Here is a 25,501-nt window from a genome sequence, read left to right as displayed (position 1 = left end):
AAGCAACTTTTGTTATTGTGAAAAAAATGGACAAAAAGAAATTTCGCGGGTTGATAAAATATTGTTTTTTGAAGGGAAAAAATACAGTTGAAGTTTGCTTCAACTGTATTTTTTATTACACAACATACAACAACAACATACAACTTAGCTTGATGCCGAGTTTTCAGACACTGCCCCAGGAAAATCAACCATCAAGGATTGGTATACTAAGTTTAGACGTGGCGAAATGAACGCCGAAGACGGACGCCCAAAAAAGGTTGTTACCGACTAAAACATTTAAAAAATCCACAAAATGATTTTGAATGAAAGTAAATTGAAATTGAATGGAATAGCAGACACCCTAAAGACATCAACTGAACGTGTACATCATATCATATTTGAGTACGAGAAAGCTCTGTGCAAAGTGGGTGCCGCACTTTTGATCAAAAACAACGATAAGTTGAAGATTCGGAGCAGTGTTTGAAGATGATCAAGCGTAATAAACCCGAGTTTTCGTGTCGACATGTGACAATGGATGAAACATGGCTCCATCATTTCACTCCGAAGTCCAATCGACAGTCATCCAAATGGACTGTACACGATGAACCCGCGCCAAAGCGTGATAAAACGGAACAGTCGGCTGGCAAGGTTATGGCGTCTATGTTTTGAAATGCGCATGGAATAATTTTCATTGACTACCTTGAAAAAGGAAGGACCCTCAACAACGACTATTACATAGTGTTATTGGACCGTTTGAAACACGAAATCGCCGAATAACGGCCGCATTTGAAGAAAAAGAAAATGCTGCTTCACCAAGACAATGCACCGTGTCACAAGTCAGTGAAAACGGTGGTAAAAATCCATGAATTGGGCTTCGAATTGCTTCCTCATCCCCCGCATTCTCCAGATATGGCCCCCAGTGACTATTTCCTGCTGTGAGATCTCAAAAGATCCCATTTTCGGACCCTTAAGAAACTTTTGAAAATTCCGCGATTTCATATTTTCTTGATATTTATGGTTAGAGACGCCATAAGGTATAACTTCTGACACGCTTCGTCTAGCCTTGGTACATGAAACTCAATTATCCGAAACACTCGACAACGAGCCGATGGGATATCCTTTTTGTTGGACAGGTATGTTCGGTTTACTCGTTGCCATTCTTGGGCGGCTTAGTTTCACCAGACATTCGATACAATGCGAATGTTTTATGTTGTCTCATGTCATAACTTTTTTGCCATGTCACAAATATTACGAAAAACAGTTAATAGATAAATTAGACCCCAAAATTATAGAAAAGAATGAAAAAAAAATTGAATCTTGTTCAGATCGATAGAGTATGACCTGGCTGTCAGATGACTTCGAAATGCTGACGCGTGAACAATGCATGGCAATACTGCAAGAAGTTGTAGAAAATGATGGAAAATATTTTGATTAACATATTATAATACATATAATAAAATAATTAATAATGAATCATCACCTAATAAAAATAATCAACCAACATCTATTATTGATTTTAAAACTACATCAACATAAGTAAAAAAAATTAGATATTGATTAAAAATTAAATTATTGCCTTAATTAATAGCTATTTCCATTTCCATATAATAAAATAGCATAAATGGAAATAACATAGTTTAATCACACCACATGTAGATATTATATCTATAACTAGTATTTATAAATGGAATATTTACCTAAAATTATTTATCTTATTTTAAACTTTTATCTCTAAGTTTCCTTGTAATTTCGGTTAGTTATATCAAACCGAACCTATATACAATGGAAAATACCACTAGGTTCGTTTACCATTTAACATTTCAATTAAACCAAATCGATGTTTCTTTTCTGTACCTCGTTATCTAATTATTGCTGAGGCAATATAAGAAAAACTGAGATGACCTCTCCATCACAGTAATAATATTGTTAACCAACTAAGCGCTCTGCACTTATAAATAAACGAAAGTAATGCAATCATTTTATCGTATAGATATAATGCAGAAAATAAATAGCAACGAAAAACAACCTGTATAAGAGAAAATGTATTTTACGTGAGTTGTAAGGCAAACATCACTACATAGTATAAAACAAAGTCGCCTTTTCTGTCCCTATATCCCTATGTGCGCTTAAATCTTTAAAACTACGCAACGGATTTTGATGCGGTTTTTTTCAATAGATAGAGTGATTCAAGAGGAAGGTTTATATGTATAATACATGCATAATATACTAAGGCAACATTGCTAATTTTAGAGGTTTCTAATGTGATGTCGTAAATTAACCTATTTTTTTAGGCTTATTTAGCAATTAGCAGAAACGCTGCCTAACCCTACGAGTTAGGTCAAATTAATGTACTACAGTATTGTACACCATAAAAAGGTCTACAAAAAAGTCCGCGATGGTATATGTTTATCTTTTAGGGATAACCCACATTAACCATTTTTATTGTTTACTTTTTACGTGAGAAAATGGCTTATTTTCGAAGCTATTTTAAGCAATACGGCATTAATCCTTATCGAATTAAGTACCTTAAATACAGTGTGCAATTAATATAGATTAATATGGTTCCTTACAGCATGTAAATTAAACAAATATTTTCGGAGATATTACAAATTTAAAATTTGCGTTTAAAAATGTGTAATGTAATAAAAATTGTATGAATTTAGATATTCCAAAGATAGCAGGAAATCTTCATAGTAAGTATAGGGGAAGAGGAATTGTTTTACTCCAAATTTAATGCGTGCAGGCCAAGGGCAGTAATGAATGAACCAAAAATACTGGATCGATTTTAATCATGTTTTCATTGAGAGACATAGGCATATATATTTTATGCCCGTGCAAAGTCGGAGCGGGCCGCTATGTTTTTATATACAACGTTCATATTTTTTCTGTAGTGTATTTAATTTAGTATCAGCATTGCAGCCGTGCGAAGCCGGGGCGGGTCGCTAGTTATTACTATAACTAAAATTTTACTTCTGAAACAGGTTGTAAAAAAATGAATGAATGACACAATATCAAAAAAGTTGAGAGAGTAATTATAGAAAATCACTCCACACACCTAACTAGTAAAAATATCATCAAAATCAGCCGGAAACAAAATTTAATTAAAGTAGATTTTGTTTTGTTAGTTTTAAAAAATCAATCAAAATGTTTCCTTTTAAATAAAGATCAACGCTTTGGCTGATCTGAGTAAACTGGGTATAACTTTTAATATATTTGGGTTAAAACAAAATAAAAATCATTAGTCGGTAATCACCTTAATTTCAGTTAGAACATAACAAATGAGTTAATGTTATTGGGTTTGGTTGTACAAATTGTTGCAACTTCTACCCTATTCACTAGATTAAGCTCCTTCTGACCTTTCGCTCTTCTTACACGAGTAAAACAAGATTTTTATCTAACGAAGAAATAACAACAATTTAGAAGAGTAAGTGTACTGATATTGAGAGAGATAATAAAAAAAATATTTGCAAAGCATTTAAAATCAACAAACTTCATTTTCTGTGATTGGGTGACAAAATTAGTTGAACAGTTGTTTTTATCTATCTTGTAGTTTATTCCCATTTGCTCTAGTTTAAATAAAAAAGAATTTATGCTCTAAAGACCAAGTATTTCATAATTTTTAGTATTATGGGCTCGTACGGAACTTATGTTCTAAGTTCGTCTATATATATATATATATATATATATATATATATATATATATATATATATATATATATATATATATATTATATATATATATATTGCAATTTTTAATATTGTTTTTACATATTCGGAAGCAATAAAGTCATTATTCTAAATATAGTTCGAATAACTTTTAATTATTAACCCTAATTATCAGTAAAAATGGCAAAAAATGTATTTAAATACTAAAATTAACACATGCATCAAAATAATCCTGTAATTAAGCAAGGAAAAACCTCACCTTGTATAAAAAATATTCATATTAGGTGCAACACCTGTTGATTTTTAGTATCGTATTTTATTAAATTGTCTGTTAACATTCAGAAATAAATGAATCATTGTTCCATGCGTAATTCGGTTGAACGAAACATCACCTGATTTACAATTTCTTCGTATTCCAGGAAGGCGGAGGAAACTTTTAATAATACTTAAAAGCTACGTTAATTTCTATATATTTATTAAAAAATCAGGACAAAAAATTAATAAGTCATTTGAATTTTTTGAATTCCAATACTAAATTGTTTTTCCTGTTACTAACTGAATTTTTTAACATATATATTAAGAGTCCTACGAACAAACTATCGTCGCTAATAAAGAGGTTATCAGTGACTTCGCTTCTTCAATTTATTAATTGACTCGAATGACTATGACTACTCCTTCCAGACTATGGGAAAATATTTTAATCTATGAGAAATATTTATTTTTGAATCTGACAGAGCAGGTAAAACATGGTTTACATTACTTCTAAAACGACACAAAGGTAAACTGTCACTTAGAAAGCCCAGAAGGAACGTCATTTACTAGAAGAATTTTTTTCCAACTTTTGGACAAGATGTGCGAAAAAAATAAAGACAAAGAACAGAAAAAAGTCTAGAAATACGAAAACAACAAACTATAATGCAGTGATAGACAATGAAGGTGAAGAGGAATTTGATTCAGACACTGAGCCAGATGATATAATAGGAAAAGAAGCCCCTGACTGTGTAGATGGAAAATATATGTTCTGCCAGCAAATTTTTTCAGGAAACACAAGAGGACGAGAGGAGAGGATTTTTGCAAGTAAAATAATTAATTTCTTACAACGCCCAAAGATATTTGATTTCTTACTAGATAAGAATTATATGAATGTTATTTTCTGAGAAGATACATTTAGAAGTTCGCATTTATGCCTATGTTTGAATAACTGGTCCATATTTAGGATCTATTTTGCAATTTTGTTGATGTCCAATTTTGATAATATAGTTTATCAAGAAATATATAACAACGTTACTGTGTTATTTAAAAATATATATGATTGATTAATATTACGCTAATAAAATGTTGGTTTTTAAATAGTTTTTTACTTTTGATCCAAAAACAAAATGGTAATCCGATATTTTTCGATTTTTTAAAAAAATATTTCTTAAACATTATAAAAAAACCTTTTAATTATGTTTTATAAACCGTTTAAATTGGTACTTAATTGTAAGGGGTTATTAAAAATATTAATACATATATTGTAAAAAAAGATATTCCTTTTCCTCCGATATATCGATATTTTCATAAAAATATTGAAAACAATATATCGATATTTTTTAAAATATATCAAAAAATTACAAATATATCGATATATCGATATTTTAAAAAATATCTATGTATTCTTTTCGAAATTTTTATAAAAATATCGATATATCGGAGAAAAAAATATCGATATATCGGAGAAAAAAATATCGATATATTTTTGCAGTATAAATATATTGATATTTTTAATAAACACTTACAATTAAGTATCAATTCAGAGTTTATAAAACATAATTAAATGGTTTTTTATAAGGTTTAAGAAATATAATGTTTTTTTGAAAAAATATCAAAAAATTACTAATATATTGATATATCGATATTTTCATAAAAATATTGAAAACAATATATCGATATTTTTTCATCGATGTGTATTTTTATTTTTATTAAAAATATCAATATATTTATACTTCAAAAATATATCTATAGTTTTTTCTCCGATACATCGATATTTTTATAAAAATTTCGAAAAGAATACATAGATATTTTTTAAAATATCGATATATCGATATATTTGTAATTTTTTGATATTTTTTCAAACAAATAATATATTTCTTAAACCTTATGAAAAAACATTTAATTATATATATATATATATATATATATATATATATATATATATATATATATATATACATATATACATATATATTGCAAAAATATATCGATATTTTTATAAACATTTCGAAAAGAATACATAGATATTTTTTAAAATATCGATATATCGATATTTTTTTGACTGATATATCGATCAGATATTTTTCGATATTTTTTTAAAAAATAAATATATTTCCTAAACATTATTAAAATAATTTAATTATTTTTTATAAACTATTTCAATTGGTACTTAATTGTACGTGTTTATTAAAAATATCAATATCTATATACTGTAAAATATGTCGATATTTTTTTTCTCCTATATATCGATATTTTTATATATATTTTTTTAAATATCGAAATATCTTTCCTCTAATATCGTATGACTAAACGGTTTTTGTTAACATTATCACAACGTTTCAATTTCTACATTCTGAAAAAAATTTAAACAAACTGGCGTATGTAAGAGTCCCACGAACAAACTATCGTCGCTACCAAAGAGGTTATCAGTGACTTCGCTTCTTCAATTTACTAATTGACTCGAATGACTATGACTACTCCGTCCAGACTATGGGAAAATATTTTAATCTATGAGAAATATTTATTCTTGAATCTGACAGAGTAGGTAAAACACGATTTACACTACTTCTAAAACGACACAAAGGTAAACTGTCACTTAGAAAGCCCAGAAGGAACGTCATTTAGAAGAACAATTTTTTTCCAACTTTAGGCCAAGATGAGCGAAAAAAATAAAGACAAAGAACAGAAAAAAGTCTAGAAATACGAAAACAACAAACTATAATGCAGTGGCACTGAGCCAGATGATATAATAGGGAAAGTAGTACCTGACTGTGTAGATGGAAAATATATGTTCTGCCAGCAAAATTTTTCAGAAAACAGAAGATGAGGAGAGGAACTCTGAGTTAAATACTTGAGGTGTAGGCTTCGCGTGCAGGATATGTGATTTTTGCAAGTAAAATAATTAATTTCGTACGACGCCCAAAGATATTTGATTTCCTACTAGATAAGAATTATATGAATGTTATTTTCTGAGAAGATACATTTAGAAGTTCGCATTTATGCCAATGTTTGAGTAACTGTTCCATATTTAGGATCTATTTTGCAATTTTGTTAATGCCCAATTTTGATAATATAGTTTATCAAGAAATATATAACAATGTTACTGTGTTATTTAAAAATATATATGATTGATTAATATTACGTTAATAAAATGTTGGTTTTTAAATAGTTTTTTACTTTTGATCCAAAAACAAAATGGTAATCCGATATTTTTCGATTTTTAAAAAAAATATTTCTTAAACATTATAAAAAAACCATTTAATTATTTTTTATAAACCGTTTAAATTGGTACTTAATTGTAAGGGGTTATTAAAAATATCGATACATATATTGCAAAAAAAAGATATTCCTTTTCCTCCGATATATCGATATTTTCATAAAAATATTGAAAACAATATATCCATATTTTTAAAATATATAAAAAAATTACAAATATATCCATATATCGATATTTTAAAAAATATCTATGTATTCTTTTCGAAATTTTTATAAAAATATCGATATATCGCAGAAAAAAATATCGATATATTTTTGCAGTATAAATATATTTATATTTTTAATAAACACTTACAGTTAAGTATCAATTCAAAGAGTTTATAAAACATAATTAAATGGTTTTTTATAAGGTTTAAGAAATATATTGTTTTTTTGAAAAAATATCAAAAAATTACAAATATATTGATATATCGATATTTTCATAAAAATATTGAAAACAATATATCGATATTTTTTCATCGATATATATTTTTATTTTTATTAAAAATATCGATATATTTATACTACAAAAATATATCGATAGTTTGTTCTCCGATATATCGATATTTTTATAAAAATTTCGAAAAGAATACATAGATATTTTTTAAAATATCGATATATCGATATTTTTTTGACTGATATATCGATCAGATATTTTTTCAAAAAATAAATATATTTCCTAAACATCATTAAAACAATTTAATTATTTTTTATAAACTATTTATATTGGTACCTAATTGTAAGGGGTTATAATTAAATGGTTTTTTATAAGGTTTAAGAAATATAATGTTTCTTTGAAAAAATATCAAAAATTACAAATATATTGATATATCGATATTTTTTCATCGATATATATTTTTATTTTTATTAAAAATATCAATATATTTATACTGCAAAAATATATCGATAGTTTTTTCTCCGATATATCGATATTTTTATAAAAATTTCGAAAAGAATACATAGATATTTTTTAAAATATCGATATATCGATATATTTGTAATTTGTTGATATTCTTTGAAAAAAATAATATATTTCTTAAACCTTATAAAAAACTATTTAATTAGGTTTTATAAACTCTTTGAATCGATACTTAATTGTAAGGGTTTATTAAAAATATCAATATATTTATACTGCAAAAATATATCGATAGTTTTTTCTCCGATATATCGATATTTTTATAAAAATTTCGAAAAGAATACATAGATATTTTTTAAAATATCGATATATCGATATTTTTTTGACTGATATATCGATCAGATATTTTTCGATATTTTTCCAAAAAAATAAATATATTTCCTAAACATCATTAAAATAATTTAATCATTTTTTATAAACTATTTAAATTGGTACTTAATTGTACGTGTTTATTAAAAATATCGATACCTATATACTGTAAAATATGTCGATATTTTTTTTCTCCTATATATCGATATTTTTATATATATTTTTTTAAATATCGAAATATCTTTCCTTTAATATCGTATGACTAAACGGTTTTTGTTAACATTATCACAACGTTTCAATTTCTACATTCAGAAAAAAAATTAAACAAACTGGCGTATGTAAGAGTCCCACGAACAAACTATCGTCGCTACCAAAGAGGTTATCAGCGATTTCGCTTCTTCAATTCGCTAACCGGTTCGAACGAGTCTACCTCGAGACTGTGGGAAAATATTTTAATCTGTGAGAAATATTTATTCGACGATTAAAAACGGTCCGTGTAATAAAGACGTGTTCCGCCTACCGACGAGGGGAGGACGAACAAAGAGAAGATAAAACCACCAGAAAAAACAAACAAAAAACCTACACTCACCTGATTGCTTAACGGGTGCAGATCGACTTCGCTATTTTCTTGACAATCCGACGGGCTTCTGTCGCTGGTAAAACGATTATTACTAGAAGGATTGGCAGCGAAATTACCGCATTTTCCATGAGAGGATTCACTATCTCCCATACCCCACTCGGCGAGAAGGTAAACCATCCCTCCTATCCGAAATCCGAAAGAATAATGTGGACACGATGGTGATAGAGCGGCCCGTGTGAATCGTACTCGTGTTCTCCTCACGGTTGCGAGGATTGCTCTGAAACAAACGACAATCGTTATACGCTACAACGATACGTGGCCGACTAAAAACAATGGAATCACTACGTAAGTTTTTATCATTACACACAGTCGAAATCTACAGTGTGTGTGTCTCTTTTTTTTTCTCTCTGATTACATTGTCTCTTGAATATTGTTGATTAACGATTATGGATGTGTTTACCCGCTTTATATTCGAACGGTTGACGTTTGCCATTTCAAAGATTTGGAAATTTCTATGGTTATAAATATTTACTTTAAAACATAGATATTGCGAATAAGTTTTGAGGGTTTTTCGTAATTTTTAAACTTTATTGAGAAACACTGATGCGATATAATTATTAAAAACGAATTTGTTCATATAGATTTGGCCGATGACCTCTTGTCAGTCAGTTTTATTCTTTTTTTCTGAATTCTGAGTTTCTTGGATTAAAATTTGAACCAAGGGATCCTTATATCATCAAAGGAACGTTGCAGAGCAGCCGACCTCTTTTCAAGTTACTAAGGGGGTATTCTAGTCTAGAAATTAGAAAAAAACGATTTCTCTTTTCATATTTGCAAAGCCCTTGTCGTTTGTTGATTAACGATTATGGATGTATTTACCAGCGTTATATTCGAACGGCTTGATTCAAATATTTCTATGATTATAAATAGTTACTTTAAAACATGGTGACTGCAATTAAGTTTTGAAGGTTTTTCGTAATTTGAAGCTTTATTGAGAAACATTGGTGCGATATATTGGGTGGAGAAAATAGTAATTTCGGATTTTTCATGTTGTTCAAAACGAAGTCGTTAATATAAATTGATTTAGGATCTTTATAGCCAAGATTAAAATGACTTTACAGAGCCAATCTCTTCTCTTTTTTTTCAAGTTTTTGAGAACATTTTGAGAAGAGAATTAAGAGGATTTTCCAAATTTAAATTATTTTCGGAAATATAGATTTTTTAGTGGCCTGGCGTCCAAACTATCTAAAAACAAAATTTTAAACGCATTTTTCTAGAAAATACTTCTTTCGGGACGGTTGGTATATCTCGAGTTCTAATGTACCTATTTATTTGAAAATTGGCGTGAATCTTCTTTATACATTCTTCTACAGCGCTAAATTTTTACAACATTTAAAAAATTCGGAAAATTTTAAAAACATGGTAAAAAATGTCTCGTTTTTTCAAACAGCAGCAATTGGACGAAATTTTTTTTTGTTTTGTAAGATAGCAGTACTTCTCTAGATTAACAATTTTCTTAATTTTTTGGTTTCAGATTACTAGAAAGGTTGCAATCGTATCAACGAGGGCACGCCATTTTTGGCAGGTTTTCAATTTTTTTTACTTTTTTTCTTTTATATATTCTTTAAACATTATTTTTATATTTTAAGGTCTTTCGGCTGGACCAACTGTTTAACGTGGGCGTCGAACCACGGTCCTCGGCATTCAGCCTACTGACAGACGAGTGACCTGCTTAGAAATTATCCCAGAAGACATGCGGTCTTACCCAGCCCGGTTATTGGCGTGACTGGTATCATTCCTTGTCCTTGTCGGATTTTACACTCTTTCCTAGGGCAATCACAAATATTAAACATTCACAAACATAAATTTACGGCCATGGCCCAGCAGGATTCGAACCCGCGACTATCACAACAATAGGTGAACCGTCCTGTCGCCTTTACTACGCCAACCAAACCGGCAGTCGCAGTACTCGTTAACAGTGGAAAGTTGAATAGTCTTACTTTTCTTAAAGCCTATATGGGCTCTGCAACTATTCAGTTAAAGCTTATTCTGACTTTAACCACAATTATTCATATTTTGTTATCGTACGTGACTTTTCATTGCTCATTAACATTCGTTTTAAAAATTGATTTATTTCTATTGTTAATGCAAGTAAAACTCAAATGTCGAGCTTCTATTAGTACTCAGTCTTATGTAAATAGTTCAAAACTGTTTTATGGTTGTACATACCGATCTTGCTCGACATTTTCAATATCTTTCGGGTGTGTGGAATCTATATACCTACGGAAAAAGACATGGCCTTTTAAAGCGATCTAAGAGTCTAAAAAAATTATTATAATTTATTTTTTTACTAGTTACTAGACTTATTCAAATTAAAGAGGTAAAATTCTGAGCTGAAAACTCGAATAAATGAACCTCAAATATTGCAATTGGATTAAAACATCGAGACATTTTGACATTATTTACCTGGTGTCTACAGCCTATTGTTTTGTTGCATATAACGAGACTTATGAACCTAACAACACAAAAAGAAATAGAAATTACGATTTCTTGATATTTTAGTTTTAACATTTCATTTGACCTAGAGATATAAAGGTAAATATCTAATAAAAAACGTGACATTTCAATGAATACTCATTACACAGACTGTGACGTAGTTTCTGATATTTTCAAAACAATTAAAAAAATCGTTTTGTTTATCTGTTTTTTAATGGAAATAATAACTAAGAAAATCAACCATCATTGGCTGGTATGCTGAATTTAAAGGTGGTTAGATAGATAACCAGAGCACTTACATTATTATTACATTTTTAAACAATTATTGGAACTAGGGAAGGGAAGTATCTCGATATGGAACTTCCAAAATGTGAGTCATCTGTGTGTTATATCTTTTTTTTTTCATATACTTTTTAACCAACGAGGATTTTTCTGGACTGAACTTACAGTTTAACGTGGGCTCCGAACCACGGTCCTCGATTATGTCTACCCACTGGCCAGTGGTTATTCCTTGTCGAATTTTCCACTGTTGCCTATAAAGACATTTACAATTACAATCACAAATATAAGGTACATTCATGTCCCAGAAGAATTCGAACCCGCGACTATCGCCACAGTAGAAGGACCGTCGTCTTGATCACTGCCCTAACTAATCCGGTTGTCTGTTATATCTGTTTGCTCCCGCATTTCACGAAACAGGATTCTGTTGGGGGCCGAATTAAAATAAATATTACTTGTTCGAAATGATATACTTCATTTTTATCTAGTCCAAGAAAGTCCCTGAATTACTCTCACGACGAATTTAAATAATTAGCTCAAAAATGATCTGCGGTTTTGTCCCATTATTTGCACTAAATACGAAAATTACAACAGGCAAGTGACAATATAAATAATTGGACACAAGCTAGGAAAATAAGAATTAATGAAAGTAAATCTGTACATGTGCAGTTCACCTATAAACAGACCGTAAAAGCACCCATAACATTAAATAATACTATCATTCCATATAGCAACAACGTTAAATATCTCGGAATGAATCTCGATGCAAAACTTCGCTGGAAGGAACATATAAAGAAGAAAAGAAAATAACTGGAATTGAAATATAGGAAAATGTACTGGCTAATTGGAAGAAAATTCCAATTATCAGTACATAATAAATTGCTATTATACAAGCAATTACTGTAACCTATATGGACATACGGAGTTCAATTATGGGGATGTTCTGCAAAGAGTAACATAAATAAAATACGAATTTTTCAGAAGAAAGTCCTGAGGGGTATTGTGGGTGCACCCAAGTACTATAGGACTGATTATCTATATCGACACCTTCAGATACCCACAGTCAGTCAAGAAATTAAGAGAATTGCAGGGGGGCATGAGGAAGGACTCCATTCTCACACAAATTCTGAAATATTACAACTATTGGATACCACCAGAACAGGACACAGACTCAAAAGAATCAAACCATCTGATCTTGTGTAGTGTTGTGTAGTGATATGCATATATTAAAAAATTTGGCAGTGACATGTATAAACATTACTTCACCAGAGACTGAGATAGGGTCGATGGGTCTTCCTAGTTATAAATCTAGTTATCATAAAGTTATCATAAAGACAAATTGTAGGTTAGACGGAAACGACTAGTAACAATATATTAATTAAATAATAAAAAATATTGCACTAATAGCGATAATAATATTTCCAACTAGTTTTTCACTAAATAATAATGTTCAAAGAAAAATATATGGTAATTTTATAAAAATTAGGTTCAATATTTGATTCAAAAAGATTATTTTATTTTTTAATAAAATTATCTAACCACTTAATATGGAATCTAAAAAGTCCTCCAAATTGTTAATAATTCAAATTATTTTATAACAACCATATCTAAATTGAATATCAAGATTTGAATGAGATAAAAAATTCGGCATAAATATAAAACATTTCAATAAAATATTTTCCATATAATAGTACTTTAGATGATTGATGTGATTTATAAATAAATAATAGTACAATTGTATACCAAATTGTCTAGTAAGGATTGGTCTACTACGGTAGTACAAGATAAATTATAAGTTAAGGTAACAATAGGCATGATTACAGTAATCTCTGCAATCACAAACATTTATATTTATTGAATAAAATAAGATTTTCATATTTAGGGTGAGATTGATATCAGCGACGATGGGTTTAGCACCAATCATAGTCAATTAAGTCACTCGAATATGGACTGTTGTTTTTTTGCAAACTTCGACAATATTCGCAATTTTAATAAAAGTTGTTGAGTTATCGAAAGAACGGTCACGAAAGAAGAATTTACCAAGAATTCATTTCTTGATTATGAGGAAATTTCAAGCTTCAAACAAATACTTTTGACGGCACAATTAAGAGATATTAAAACTTTGCTGTAATTATATTAGTAATATTTACAAATAACAATAATACTTATACAATAATAACTCATTCTTAGATTCATATTCGAGCTTATATTACATAAATATAGTTCTTATTAGCTATAACTAAGGCACAAACAACTATGTTAAACTGATGTGAACTAAGTTATATGGAGTTGAAGAAGTACAACGCCACGGTATTACACTGAATTCGCATTTTCTTGTGGTGTGGTATGTAGATATATAATAATAGTTTTTGATGCCATATCATATTGGCAGACCAAACACCCACAACTTATACGCTTTAAATTTTAAAATAGAAAAAAAGTGTTTTCAGAAATCTTTTATATATAAAAATATATTTATTTTAGGAAATAGTAAATACATAAGAAAACAAGAGCTTGGATATTTTGTGTCGTATGAATTGAAGTTGCACGTGTTGTAAGACCGGTGACATACTTGGAAATATTAAAATGGCAAGTGCAACCCCATCCACCGTATTTTCCAGAGCTTGTTCCTTCTTAGAACTACCTGTTTCGACATATTAGCCGTGACCTGTCTCAGCTGCGCTTCACTTCTCATGAAGATATGAAAAATGGATCGATTAGTGGACAGGCCTCAAAAGATACATCGTTCTATCAAGATGGAATCCGTAAAATGCCTGAAAATTGGAAGAAAATAGAAAAAAAAATTTCGTGGAGAAATTGGACCTCTTCACAGCGATCATAGTAAAAATCAGTTGATTAAATAAACTATCCATGACTTAGAACCCTAAATGGGGCAAGTCCACTGAAATAGGGGGAAGATTTTACTGAATAGCAAAATTTATTTCGAGAAAATCGTGTTTTCCTTCAAGAACGACTAACCTAATAAAAATAAATAATACAGGTAAGATTTTTAAGGTGATAATTGTAGTAATAGTTCAAATTAAATTAAAACCACGACAAAGTTAAGTGTGTTGACGCCATAGCGAAAAACCTTCGTGTCCACTAATGTTAAACTAATTAAACCAAACTAATGGCACTTAAATTAACATAACTGACAATAAGAGACAGGTGCAGCCGTTTATATTTAATATCTTGGCTCAAATACCTAACTTTTTTCACTATTTCTTATAATATTATTAACTGTAACATATAAACTGAAGCGTTAGGTAAGAAATAGTAATAAGCTACGTATATAAATAATTCTAAACATTTTAAAATCATGTTTAGTTGGAAAACTTTGTGCTATGGTCGGTGAAATATAGAAATCGCAAAAAGCCTTGAAAAAAAACGCATCTAAATTTAATAAAAAATGGACCAAACCGTTTCGTTCTGGTTTGAATTCAAGGAATCTGTTGCGCAATTTTTGGTATACAATAATATGTTGTTCAACAAGTTGTGTGTTCTCTAAGAAATCGTGTTATTAGGTTTACTGTTTGTTCACTAGTTTTGGTTTTTTTAGGGCTCTGGAAATGATATTATAAACTACTTCATAATTAGGAACAAATTATATATGTAGTAAGTAACATTAAGTATATTATGTAACTTTATATTCTTGAACTAAAACAAAAGACTAAAGAGTGGTATTAATCAGGTAGTTCGTGTGAGATAGGGTGCTAAATTTAGATTATAACCTGAGTGGTATAAAGAATATCGAGAAAAGGCCCGGTTTGCAAAAGAATACGTGTGCTTATTAAGAATTATGGCAACTTCATTTAAACCTTTAATTTTTGGCTGTTTCATTGATCGCGTTTAGAATGTGAAAAAGCAAAATGTAAGAAAACGAACTGGAATATCCATATTCACATTGAAATAACTTGAAATAGCTTCACTAAAGATATGTGACTTTAAAATCCTTTCCTTCTTCTTTTCCACAATATATTTTCTATATATATAATTTTTTTTCACTTATATGTAATTTTTATAGATTTTTTTTAAATATTGGCTTAAATGATATATAAACTATATACGAATGATTTGTAAAAGTTATTTTGGGGATAAAATTCAATAAACAACTTTTATAGCTTATTTTCCGTCGTATCTGCGAGTCTATTCGTAATTCTGTCGGTATGGATTTATTAATATATTCCAAAAAATATATAGATAGTTATAGTAAATCTTATAAAAGTTATAGGGCGATGCTGTAACAGATATGGTAACCATAAGCACGCCACAAATAGTACTACATGCTTATATTTTGAATTTTTATATAATAAACAGGTTTTTTTAAATTGATTTTTAAATTTACATCAGGGATTTCCCAATTTTCATCCGACTGACTTGAAATTTTAACCATAGCTTCTCAGAAAGATGCACTTTGCAATTATTTAGGATTTTTTTTATTTATTAATATATTATTACTAGTCGTCGCCCACTAACTTACAATTTACAAAGTCCATGGCCTACCATAGCAAAACACATTTTTTTGGCAAAATTATTTTTTTTACTGATTTATACTGATTATAGCGACGCCCCAACTTTTCAACGCCAAGATCATTCTCTTCAAATGCGGCCGTTTCTCGGCGATTTCGTCCTTTAAACGGCCCAATAACGCTATGTAATAGTCGCTGTTGATGGTTCTTCCTTTCAAGGTAATTAATGAAAATTATTCCACATGCGCATCCCAAAATACAGACGCCATAACCTTGCCAGCCTACTGTTGCGTTTTCCCATGCTTTGCAGCGGGTTCATCATATGCAGTCCACTAAGATGACTGTCGATTGAACTTCGGAGTGAAATGATGGAGCCATGCTTTATCAATTGTCCTATATCGACGCAAAAACTCGGGTTTATTACACTTGATTATCTTCAAACACTGCTCCGAATCATCAACTCGTCGTTGTTTTTGGTCAAAAGTGAGCTCGTGCAGCACCCACTTTGCACAGAGCTTTCTCATACCCAAATATTCGTGAATCATACGATGTACACTTTCAGTTGATATCTTTAGAGTGTCTGCTATTTCATTCAGTTTCAATTTACGGTAATTCAATATCATTTTGTGTTTTTTTTTAATGTTTAAATGTTTTCGTCGGTAACAACCTCTTTTGGGCATCCACTGCGCTCACCGTCTTCGATGCTCATTTTACCACGTCTAAACTTAGCATACCAATCCTTGATGGTTGATTTTTCTGGGGCAGACTCCGGAAACTCGGTATCAAGCCAAGTTTTTGTTTCAACTGTATTTTTTCCCTTCAAAAAGCAATATTTTACCAACACGCGAAATTCCTTTTTTTCACAATAACAAAAGTTGCTTCACTCAAAATGTTATAATTCACAAATTCTTTTGAGGGTTAGGGCTAACTAAAAAGCATATGGATTTAATTCTAGTAGCACCATCTATGTGTCAGGCCGGGGACTTTTCTCAATTGGCCTGTTAGGTACTTACGTAAGATGCTACAGTGGCCCTTATATAGTTTCTAATAAAATAAAAGTTTGTAGCACTTTTTAGTGTTATTCTGTTTAATAAACTTCCCTACACAACTATACAAAATCAAATGGTTTAGTTCTCTTGAGTCAGCGTTATAATTGTCAGCACATCGATTTTTATATGGGAGTGAAGTATTTCCTCATATGTTGTTGCGAATCTGTTGAGTTACCTCTATAACAGTTGGAATCCGAATGCTAGATGTTGCAGTTTTATGGTTGGTTGCTTCTTGGCTACTGTCTCTAATAGCAAGCAATATCATTAAATGAAATGTATCAGCAGTGTTAGTTTTCTATTTGTGGTAAGTCACATGTATAGAATAGGTAAACTACAGGACCCTAAACACTCGCCTGCTTTTGTTTCTTTCATTGTTCAGTAAGCTCCTTCTTGTTTAACTGTAAACATCCCATTCTAGCTGAGATGCTTAAGAAGCTTAAGAGTAGTGGCTAATTTTAGAGAATTATAGCCGGCATTCGGTAAACTTCTGTAATTTCCGACGATTTTGCCATTGCCATCCAACGAATTACAACGGCCATTTTGGGTGATACCCCGATCCTGGTAAATTGACAGAAGATGGAGAGGAACGTGATGATGACTTTGATATGATTGCAGCCTAAATAGCTAAAATTAAAACCCACCTACACTACTTTAAAGGAAAAAATATGTTAATCATAATATATGAAGGAAAATATGAAATGTTAAAAGAATAAAGCCATAATTGTATATGTGCAGATTCTACACATGGACTTGTATTATTATGTATTAGATGCATATGGATATGGATTTGAATTGAATTCCCTGCTTGTATTGAATGACTTGAGGAGGTGGTTCTATGCAGTTTGGCTGGGAATTTCTGGAATTTGCATCTACTTAGATATACTATTGAGTAAATGTAAAGATAAATGATGCTTGTGTTTTTATATATTAATAAATAAATTATATTCGTTAAGTTCTTCGTTAAATTTTGTTTCTTAAATGTATATAAAAATATATATGTATATCTAAAGATATGTATATTAAATCCTTGAAATTTCATTTAAATACGCTGACTATTTTCTGAGAAAAAATGTTTATCTTTTATTCAGAGCGCTAAGAAGAACAACATCTTAAGAGTAAAATAAAAAAAAACTGCAATTCAGTGGGGCATGCACGTTCACTCAAGCATTACACAATCTGTAAATTATAAATTCACCAGCTAAATTAAAGTCTGGATTTAAGCTGAACCTGATCCGGATATAATTCACTTGAACAAGTTCGTGTCAGTTAGTAGAACAAATATTTAAACAATCGTTCTCTCGTGGCACTGGTTTAGCTTTTAGATAAAAAATTAGGCTCGAGTATTTAAAAATTAAACTAAACAATAAATCACCTATTATCCCAATTGACATTAGAATAGCGATGATGTCAACGATCAGCGGTTGGAAATTAGATATCAATAAAAAATAACCAATAACACGTCTAGATTTGGGTGTATTTTTTGAGTCATTAGTATCTATAACTATCAGGTGTTTTGGTAATTACTGTTTTTTTTTCGACAAACTACACTAGCCATAAGGATACAATATTATGATTTGTTAGGATATACATAGCCATGCAAGTAACGTTCCGTCAAAATAACAGCGTTATAGATAAATAATTTATTGAAAATGTCGAGATTAGTACCTGATATTACATTTATTGCATTTCTTGATTCATCAAAAGAACAAAGCTACTGAAAGTTATAGTTTTCTGATAGAGACTTATGCTGATCATCCTGATGTGGAATTATTGGATAAAGACATAACTCAAATTCAAAAATAATTGGCGGAAAAGCTGAATATGATTTGTGAAAGATTACCAGCAATTGGAAAGATCCAAAACATGGTAAGATAGTTGTCACATGAATTGAATGATAAGCAATTAAAAAATTGAAAAATCGCCAGTGAAATGTTGCTTCAAATATATGAAAGGAAGTGATTTCTGCATCGAATAGTAATGGGTGATTTATTTCGAAAATCCCAAGCGAAAAAATCAATAATTGTGGTGGAACCAGAACTGTGAAAACATGGAGAAGCAGTTATTACTGATCGCTACCAAAAAGAAACGATCAAACTGAACTATGTATTGATCGAAAAACATTCACAATACGCTCAAAGGCATTTTAAGATGGTTACTTGCAGGATTGCTGAGTTATAATTATGAAATGATCTTTAAAGACTGCTTCGATTCGTTTTAAATAGAAGTCCCCGAAAAAAATTAGAGTTTAGAGAATAGTTAAAGGTCCGATGGAGCTGGATAAGCCAAATAGGGAGGTTGCGGCATTCTAACATCATTTGTTAGTTACAGTTATGATGTTAAGAAGGCAGAAGGTGTATAATACTGCTGAAAAATGAGATTTAGTAATTTATAATGCAGTCTCTTGAGGGGGAAACGATAACTAAGACTTAAATATTATTTCTTTCTAGTTGTTATTGACGCAAGGAATGTATAATAAACTGAAAGATTTTTATGTCTTATTTTCTTTCTATTGCAGTAGTATATTTTAAATATATTGTATGTCGGCTTGGTTGGCGCAGTCGACAGAATGGTTTACGTACTCTTGCGATAATGGCGGGTTCCATAGTTCCGGTTGGGGCATGGTCGTAAATTTATGTTTGTGATTGTTCTTAGGCAATGGTGCAAAATTCGACAAGAAAAATGACCCCAGTCACGCCATTAACCAGGCTGGGTAAGACTGGATGTCTGCTGGGATGATTTCTAATTTGGACATTCGCCAATCGGTAAGTTCAATGCCGAGGACCGTGGTTCGGAGCCCACGTTAAATAGTAGGTCCAGTCCAGATTAACCTTCATTGGTAAAGGAGATTTTAAAATGTATATAAAAAAATAAAATAAAATATATATTGTCAAAATTATCGGTAAAAATAAAAATGGATGGATGATTCGATTTGCTGTCAAACCAACATCGTTGTTTCGACACAATATTACAATGTCGACAGTATGATGGGGAACATAAAAAATGTTAATGTAACAATTTTTTCAGTAAATTCCTTGACACAACCAAAAATAAGCGCAACTATACATTAAAACGACCTATGTTCTAATACTGATTTCAACCTGCAACCATTATATCAATACGAAGACATCTCTCGTTGTTTTGACCTCTATCTATCAAGGTCATCATAGTATCATATTAAGATCGATAGCTAAACGACGATATATCAACCTCTTGACGTCAGATTGGACATGCATCTATTTAGTGGGCTTTTATAATATTAATGAAACACAGAATATTAATTAAACCTAATGAATCTTCATATTTTGTTCGAAAAACTTCCAGGCAAATTATAAGAAAGTCAACGATAAGAAAAAGCAAATATTCGAATCAGTTTCTTATGATTAATCATTTAATGGCAATTTTTAATGCTTGTGGAATATTTTATCTATTATATGCGTTTTATACGAGCAACTATACACTTATATAATTTAAATATTAACTATATTTAATTATTAATGTTAACTATCATATCTTTGGCAAAACTTACTTTCATTAAGCGAAACTTTATACCTTGTGATGGATAATCTTTTTGGCGTCTACGAAAGGTTTATATAAACAGTTCTTCTTAACGTTCATTGTTTTTTTGGTCAATTACTCCTTAATTCCTTGTTCTACTTTCCCATCCACATATAAAATATATGAAACAAGGAATATAGAGACAACCTGTAAGTCTCCACTCAACAATTATGACCTATAGTCTGTCGAATAAAACCCATGTCATCAAAATGTATAACGTCGCAATGTTGTTAACGTGCTTATAACCTCAAATTGCAGATATTGCATATATAAACAGGGTCAACCATTACCAACACAAATCGGATTTCTGTTTTTCTGATATATTTCTGCTTCTTTTCAACTAGGATAAAAGGTGAAGTAAAGATCCGCTTCAAGTTTAAAATGAATTTTACATTTTTACAAATTGCATTTGGCACTATATTCGGCGTCATCTATGACGTGCATTGACTATTTTATAGGAAGGACTATATATACAAAGTTTTTTTGTCAAAATGTAATAATACACATTTTAAACTAGTTTTTGATATTGTAATATTATAATGCAAGGAAGTGATAGATGATGTGACTTTTTAATTATTATTTTCAGAATTACACCAACACAATACTTTCTTGGATTGTTCTTGATGGAGAATGACCCCAAAGGTGTAGGCGATTACCTAGTTAACCTCTTGGTCACAATTGTGATACATCTTTTGAACCTTGCGAATCTTCTTTTGATCAATTACTCCTTAAATCTTTCACCTGCTTTCCCATCCACATATAAAACATAGAAACCAAGGAATATAGAGACAACTTGTAAATCTGCACTCAACAACCAATTATGAGCTATAGACTACCGAATATGCATCTATTTCCGATTTCCGATCCGATGTATTACCATTCGCATTGCACATCTGTGACCTATTTTGTCATATTCATCGTATTCACCGGTTTTTATTCCTTGTGATTCTTTGTTTCTAGGAAAATAAATAATTTGTTGGTTTATGTGTCTTCTTAAAAAGGTATTGAGTACCTCTCCTATTTTATTTCGGTCACTACTTCACATATACACAACATATTCGTCACTTCTTGGAGAATTGAGACAAACTTAACCACCTACAATTAAGAACGGTATTTTTACTTCCTCTGTTCCAAAATCTGACTGCAAATCTGCACGAAATACTTTATGATTAAGTACCAGACATAATATTTGTCATACAATTTGTGTGTTGGTGATAGTTGTGAATTTATCATATTTTATTCAAGTTTTATTACTATCTCAGATCGGCATCATTTTTATTTTTTTTTTTTTGAAAAGCTTTCGTATCTATCCAAATTTACATAAAATTACGCCAACCTCCAAAGTCAACAATGAACATCGAAAAAGAAAATAGGCTCATTGTATTACAGCTCTTTATGTCAGTAATAAAATCATAAACAGGCAATAATGTCTTATCTACATTGAATAGAAACAAATACTTAGAAAAGTTCACTAAACGAATCGATCAATAAAAAAGATAGCGAGAACAATATTGACCGGCAAAAACAATATTGACAATATAAAAATAACAATCAGGTCCTCTTTGATTTACCTTAATATTAATGGTTGTTTTATCATAATAAATTTTATCCGTTATCTGTTGTAATAACGTACCCACTATTCAACAAGAAAATAGATTAGTTTTATCTATATCCATTATTAATTAATAAAGTTAATTAGATATTGTATATTGGCCCAACCTTTTTGAAAGACGCAACTAAAAAATAGTTAGATTTTTTTAAATAAAATGTATATAACTTTTATCATGCATATCATGTCATATATATGAGTCATTTAACATAACAGGTCAAATGAAAAGTCCCCGGCCTACCATAGTAAAATAAAATTTTTTGGTAAATTTTTTTTTATTGAACATAATTCCCTTTAAGGGTGATACATTGATTATAGCGACCCGATATTTGCTTCAAAATACACCTTAGTTTCGGCGTTCACCTCTTCATTCGACAAAAAATTTCTTCCCAGCGAGCATTCTCTTGAGATCTGAGAAGAGTAAATAGTCGCTGGGGGTCAGATCTGGAGAATATGGTGAATGAGGAACCAATTCGAAGCTCAATTCATGGATTTTTGCCATCGTTTTTACTGACATGTGACACGGTGCATTGTCTTGGTGAAGCAGCACTTTCTTTCTCTTCAAATGCGGCCATTTTTCAGTGATTTAGTCCTTTAAACGGTTCAATAATGCTATGTAATAGTCACTGATGATGGTCCTTCCTTTTTCAAGGTAGCCAACGAAAATTATTTCATGCGCATCCCAAAATATAGACGCCATAACCTTGCCAGCCGACTGTTGCGTTTTCCCAGGCTTTGGAGCGGGTTCATCGTGTGCAGTCCACTCGGATGACTGTCGATTAGACTTCGTAGTGAAACGATGGAGTCATATTTCATCCATTGTCACATATCGACGCAAAAACTCAGATTTATTACGCTTGATTATCTTCAAACACTGCTTCGAATCATCAACCCGTCGTTGTTTTTGGTCAAAAGTGAGCTAGCGTGGCACCGATTTTGCACAGAGCTTTCTCATACCCAAATATTCGTGAATGATATGATGTACACGTTCAGTTGATATCTTTAGTGTGTCTGCTATTTCATTCAATTTCAATTTACACATTGTTGAATGTGAAATCATGAATGGTTTTTAAATCTTACTAATAGACTCAAACCGAGTCTTTAACATACTTTAATGAGAATAAGGAATAGGTAGAAAATTGACGGAGCTAAATTAGTCGAATAGGGAGGTTACTTATAAACATACGTTTTATTATTGACTTAAAGAAATAATTGCAGGTCCTTTAATCCCATTACAACCTAATCTTTGGAATAGATCAATGAGCAATTCTGTTCTAACCTAAACTAATATGTGATACTTAAACTAAGGTTTTTACTCTCTAGTTTGTCCTATGTTCTAATAGCTTAACTACATTAAAGTTCACATCTAGCACTTTGCTTTAGCACCATGTCACTAACTTCGTCACTAGGTTTGTGTTGTCCGGTAGCTAGATAGATTATTCACATGGTTGAATGTTGTTTGCTCGTGACTACCAATAATTTTGGCGAATTTGATTTGTTCAACAGTATCCCTTTGAAGGTCCTCATGGATGTTTCTAATTCGGCAGTCCCGGGGTGCATTAAACGCTGGATTACTTGGATGTTGATCTTGCTGGCACATCAGAATTGAATGCCATGTCCAAGTGGATTTTTTAGATTTCAAAAATTTGCTTATATAGGAGCAGTTTGTTATATGGAGACAACTTGTAATTTCTTCCAAGTAGCCAACAGATTTTCTTCAATTTCATATTAAATTCTTCTCGTTTCTTCTTGTCATTGTAACTACTAGCGAATTTGGCGATGGTTTGTTCAACAGTACCCACCTGAAGGGCCCCATGGATGTTTCTATTTTGGCAGTACCAGAGTACATTAAACGGTGGATTACTTGGATATTGGTCTTGCTGGCACAGCCTCAGAATTGAATGCCATAAGTCCAAACGGGTTTCAAAATTTGCTTATATAGGAGCAGTTTGTTATACGTAGACAACTTAGAATTCCTTCGAAGTAGCCAATACATTTTCTTCAGTTTTATATTAAATTTTTCTTGTCTCTTTTTGACATGAACTTTCAGGCAGAGTCTAGGATCTAAGGCCATTGCTAAATATTAATCCGAGTCAGTAAACGGGACCTGGGTATCTTTTATTCTAATAGGTAAGTCTTGGCTTTTGTCTATTTGTAAAATTTAAGTACAGTCTTACTTTTGTTAAAGATTCATCAAGTTTTAGGTCAAGTTCTTTCAGTAGTTTAGTTAATTCTATCAATGGAGATTTTAAGTTTCTTGGTAGCCTCTTCAAGATTCCATACTAGGGCAATAACTGCGGTGTCATTAGGAGAATCTCATATTCATGATTTTCGATATTACTAGTATACATTACCTTGTGGTACCCTGCTCTGATTTTTTTTATTACAGAATAAGCACCTTCTTGCTTAATTCTAAAATACCCTTGTGATAAATAGGTTTGTAAAGGTTGGACATATTGTTGTCTGAGACTTAAGTTCTTTTTTTTAAATCTTAAGAAGTCTTCACTTTTCGGTATGTATCATTTCATCGAATTGTTAACAATTTTTTTTTTCAGAGCGTTGAAAACTCGAAGAAAAAGGCGGCTGAAGGTTATTGAATGCTGTATGAAGCTTATGAAAACCAAACTCTATCGATTTCAACATGTTAATATTGGTTTCACGTTTTAAAAGTGGTGATATTGTGGACAGATAAAAACATTTGAAGACGAGGAATTAAAGCTATTACTCGATGAAACAATCATTGGGGATCGCTATCGACTACAATTCATGTGTTTGAATCGAGCGAAAAACAGCCGGTATACGGGCAAAGACACAATAATGTGTTTTAAGCATTACAACGTTCGACCATATTTTGGAAAACCAGGGAAAACATACGCAGAATCATAAAAATGGCAAGTGCTACCCCATCCGCCGCATTCTCCAAACCTTACTATTTTTGATTACGACATATGAGTCGTGAACTGTCTGAGCAGCGCTTCATTTCTTATGAAGATACAAAAAAAAGCTCGACTCATGGATACTTTGTTGATAGTTGTCTGAAAGTTTGAAAGAAAGAAAGGGAAAAAATAGCGGCTATCGATGTATAAT

At 30.8% G+C, this 25,501-nt stretch overlaps 1 protein-coding gene across 6 annotated transcripts in view; it reads right to left on the bottom strand.

Moving 5' to 3' along the window:
* Ip6k (Inositol hexakisphosphate kinase) overlaps window positions 1-25,501 on the bottom strand; it is a 123,600-nt gene that overhangs the window by 25,564 nt on the left and 72,535 nt on the right. For 4 of the 6 annotated variants that reach the window (XM_076394748.1, XM_076394743.1, XM_076394744.1 and 1 more), the window contains one exon: window positions 8,967-9,234. Coding sequence is in view for 4 of the 6 variants with exons in the window: in XM_076394743.1 (XP_076250858.1) it covers window positions 8,967-9,134 (168 nt within the window). In the remaining 2 variants the exon portion in view is untranslated. Of the gene's footprint in view, window positions 1-8,966; window positions 9,261-25,501 lie in introns of all 6 variants that reach the window. The other 2 variants (XM_076394749.1, XM_076394746.1) reach the window with 1 other exon arrangement.

Source organism: Rhynchophorus ferrugineus, unplaced genomic scaffold (genome assembly GCF_030347505.1).
Source record: "Rhynchophorus ferrugineus isolate W39M unplaced genomic scaffold, kcgeb_rfMv2 rfM2, whole genome shotgun sequence".
Lineage (NCBI taxonomy): Eukaryota > Metazoa > Arthropoda > Insecta > Coleoptera > Curculionidae > Rhynchophorus > Rhynchophorus ferrugineus.
The sequence above is the reverse complement of the archived record's forward strand: the minus strand, read 5'-3'. Positions and strand labels throughout refer to the sequence as shown.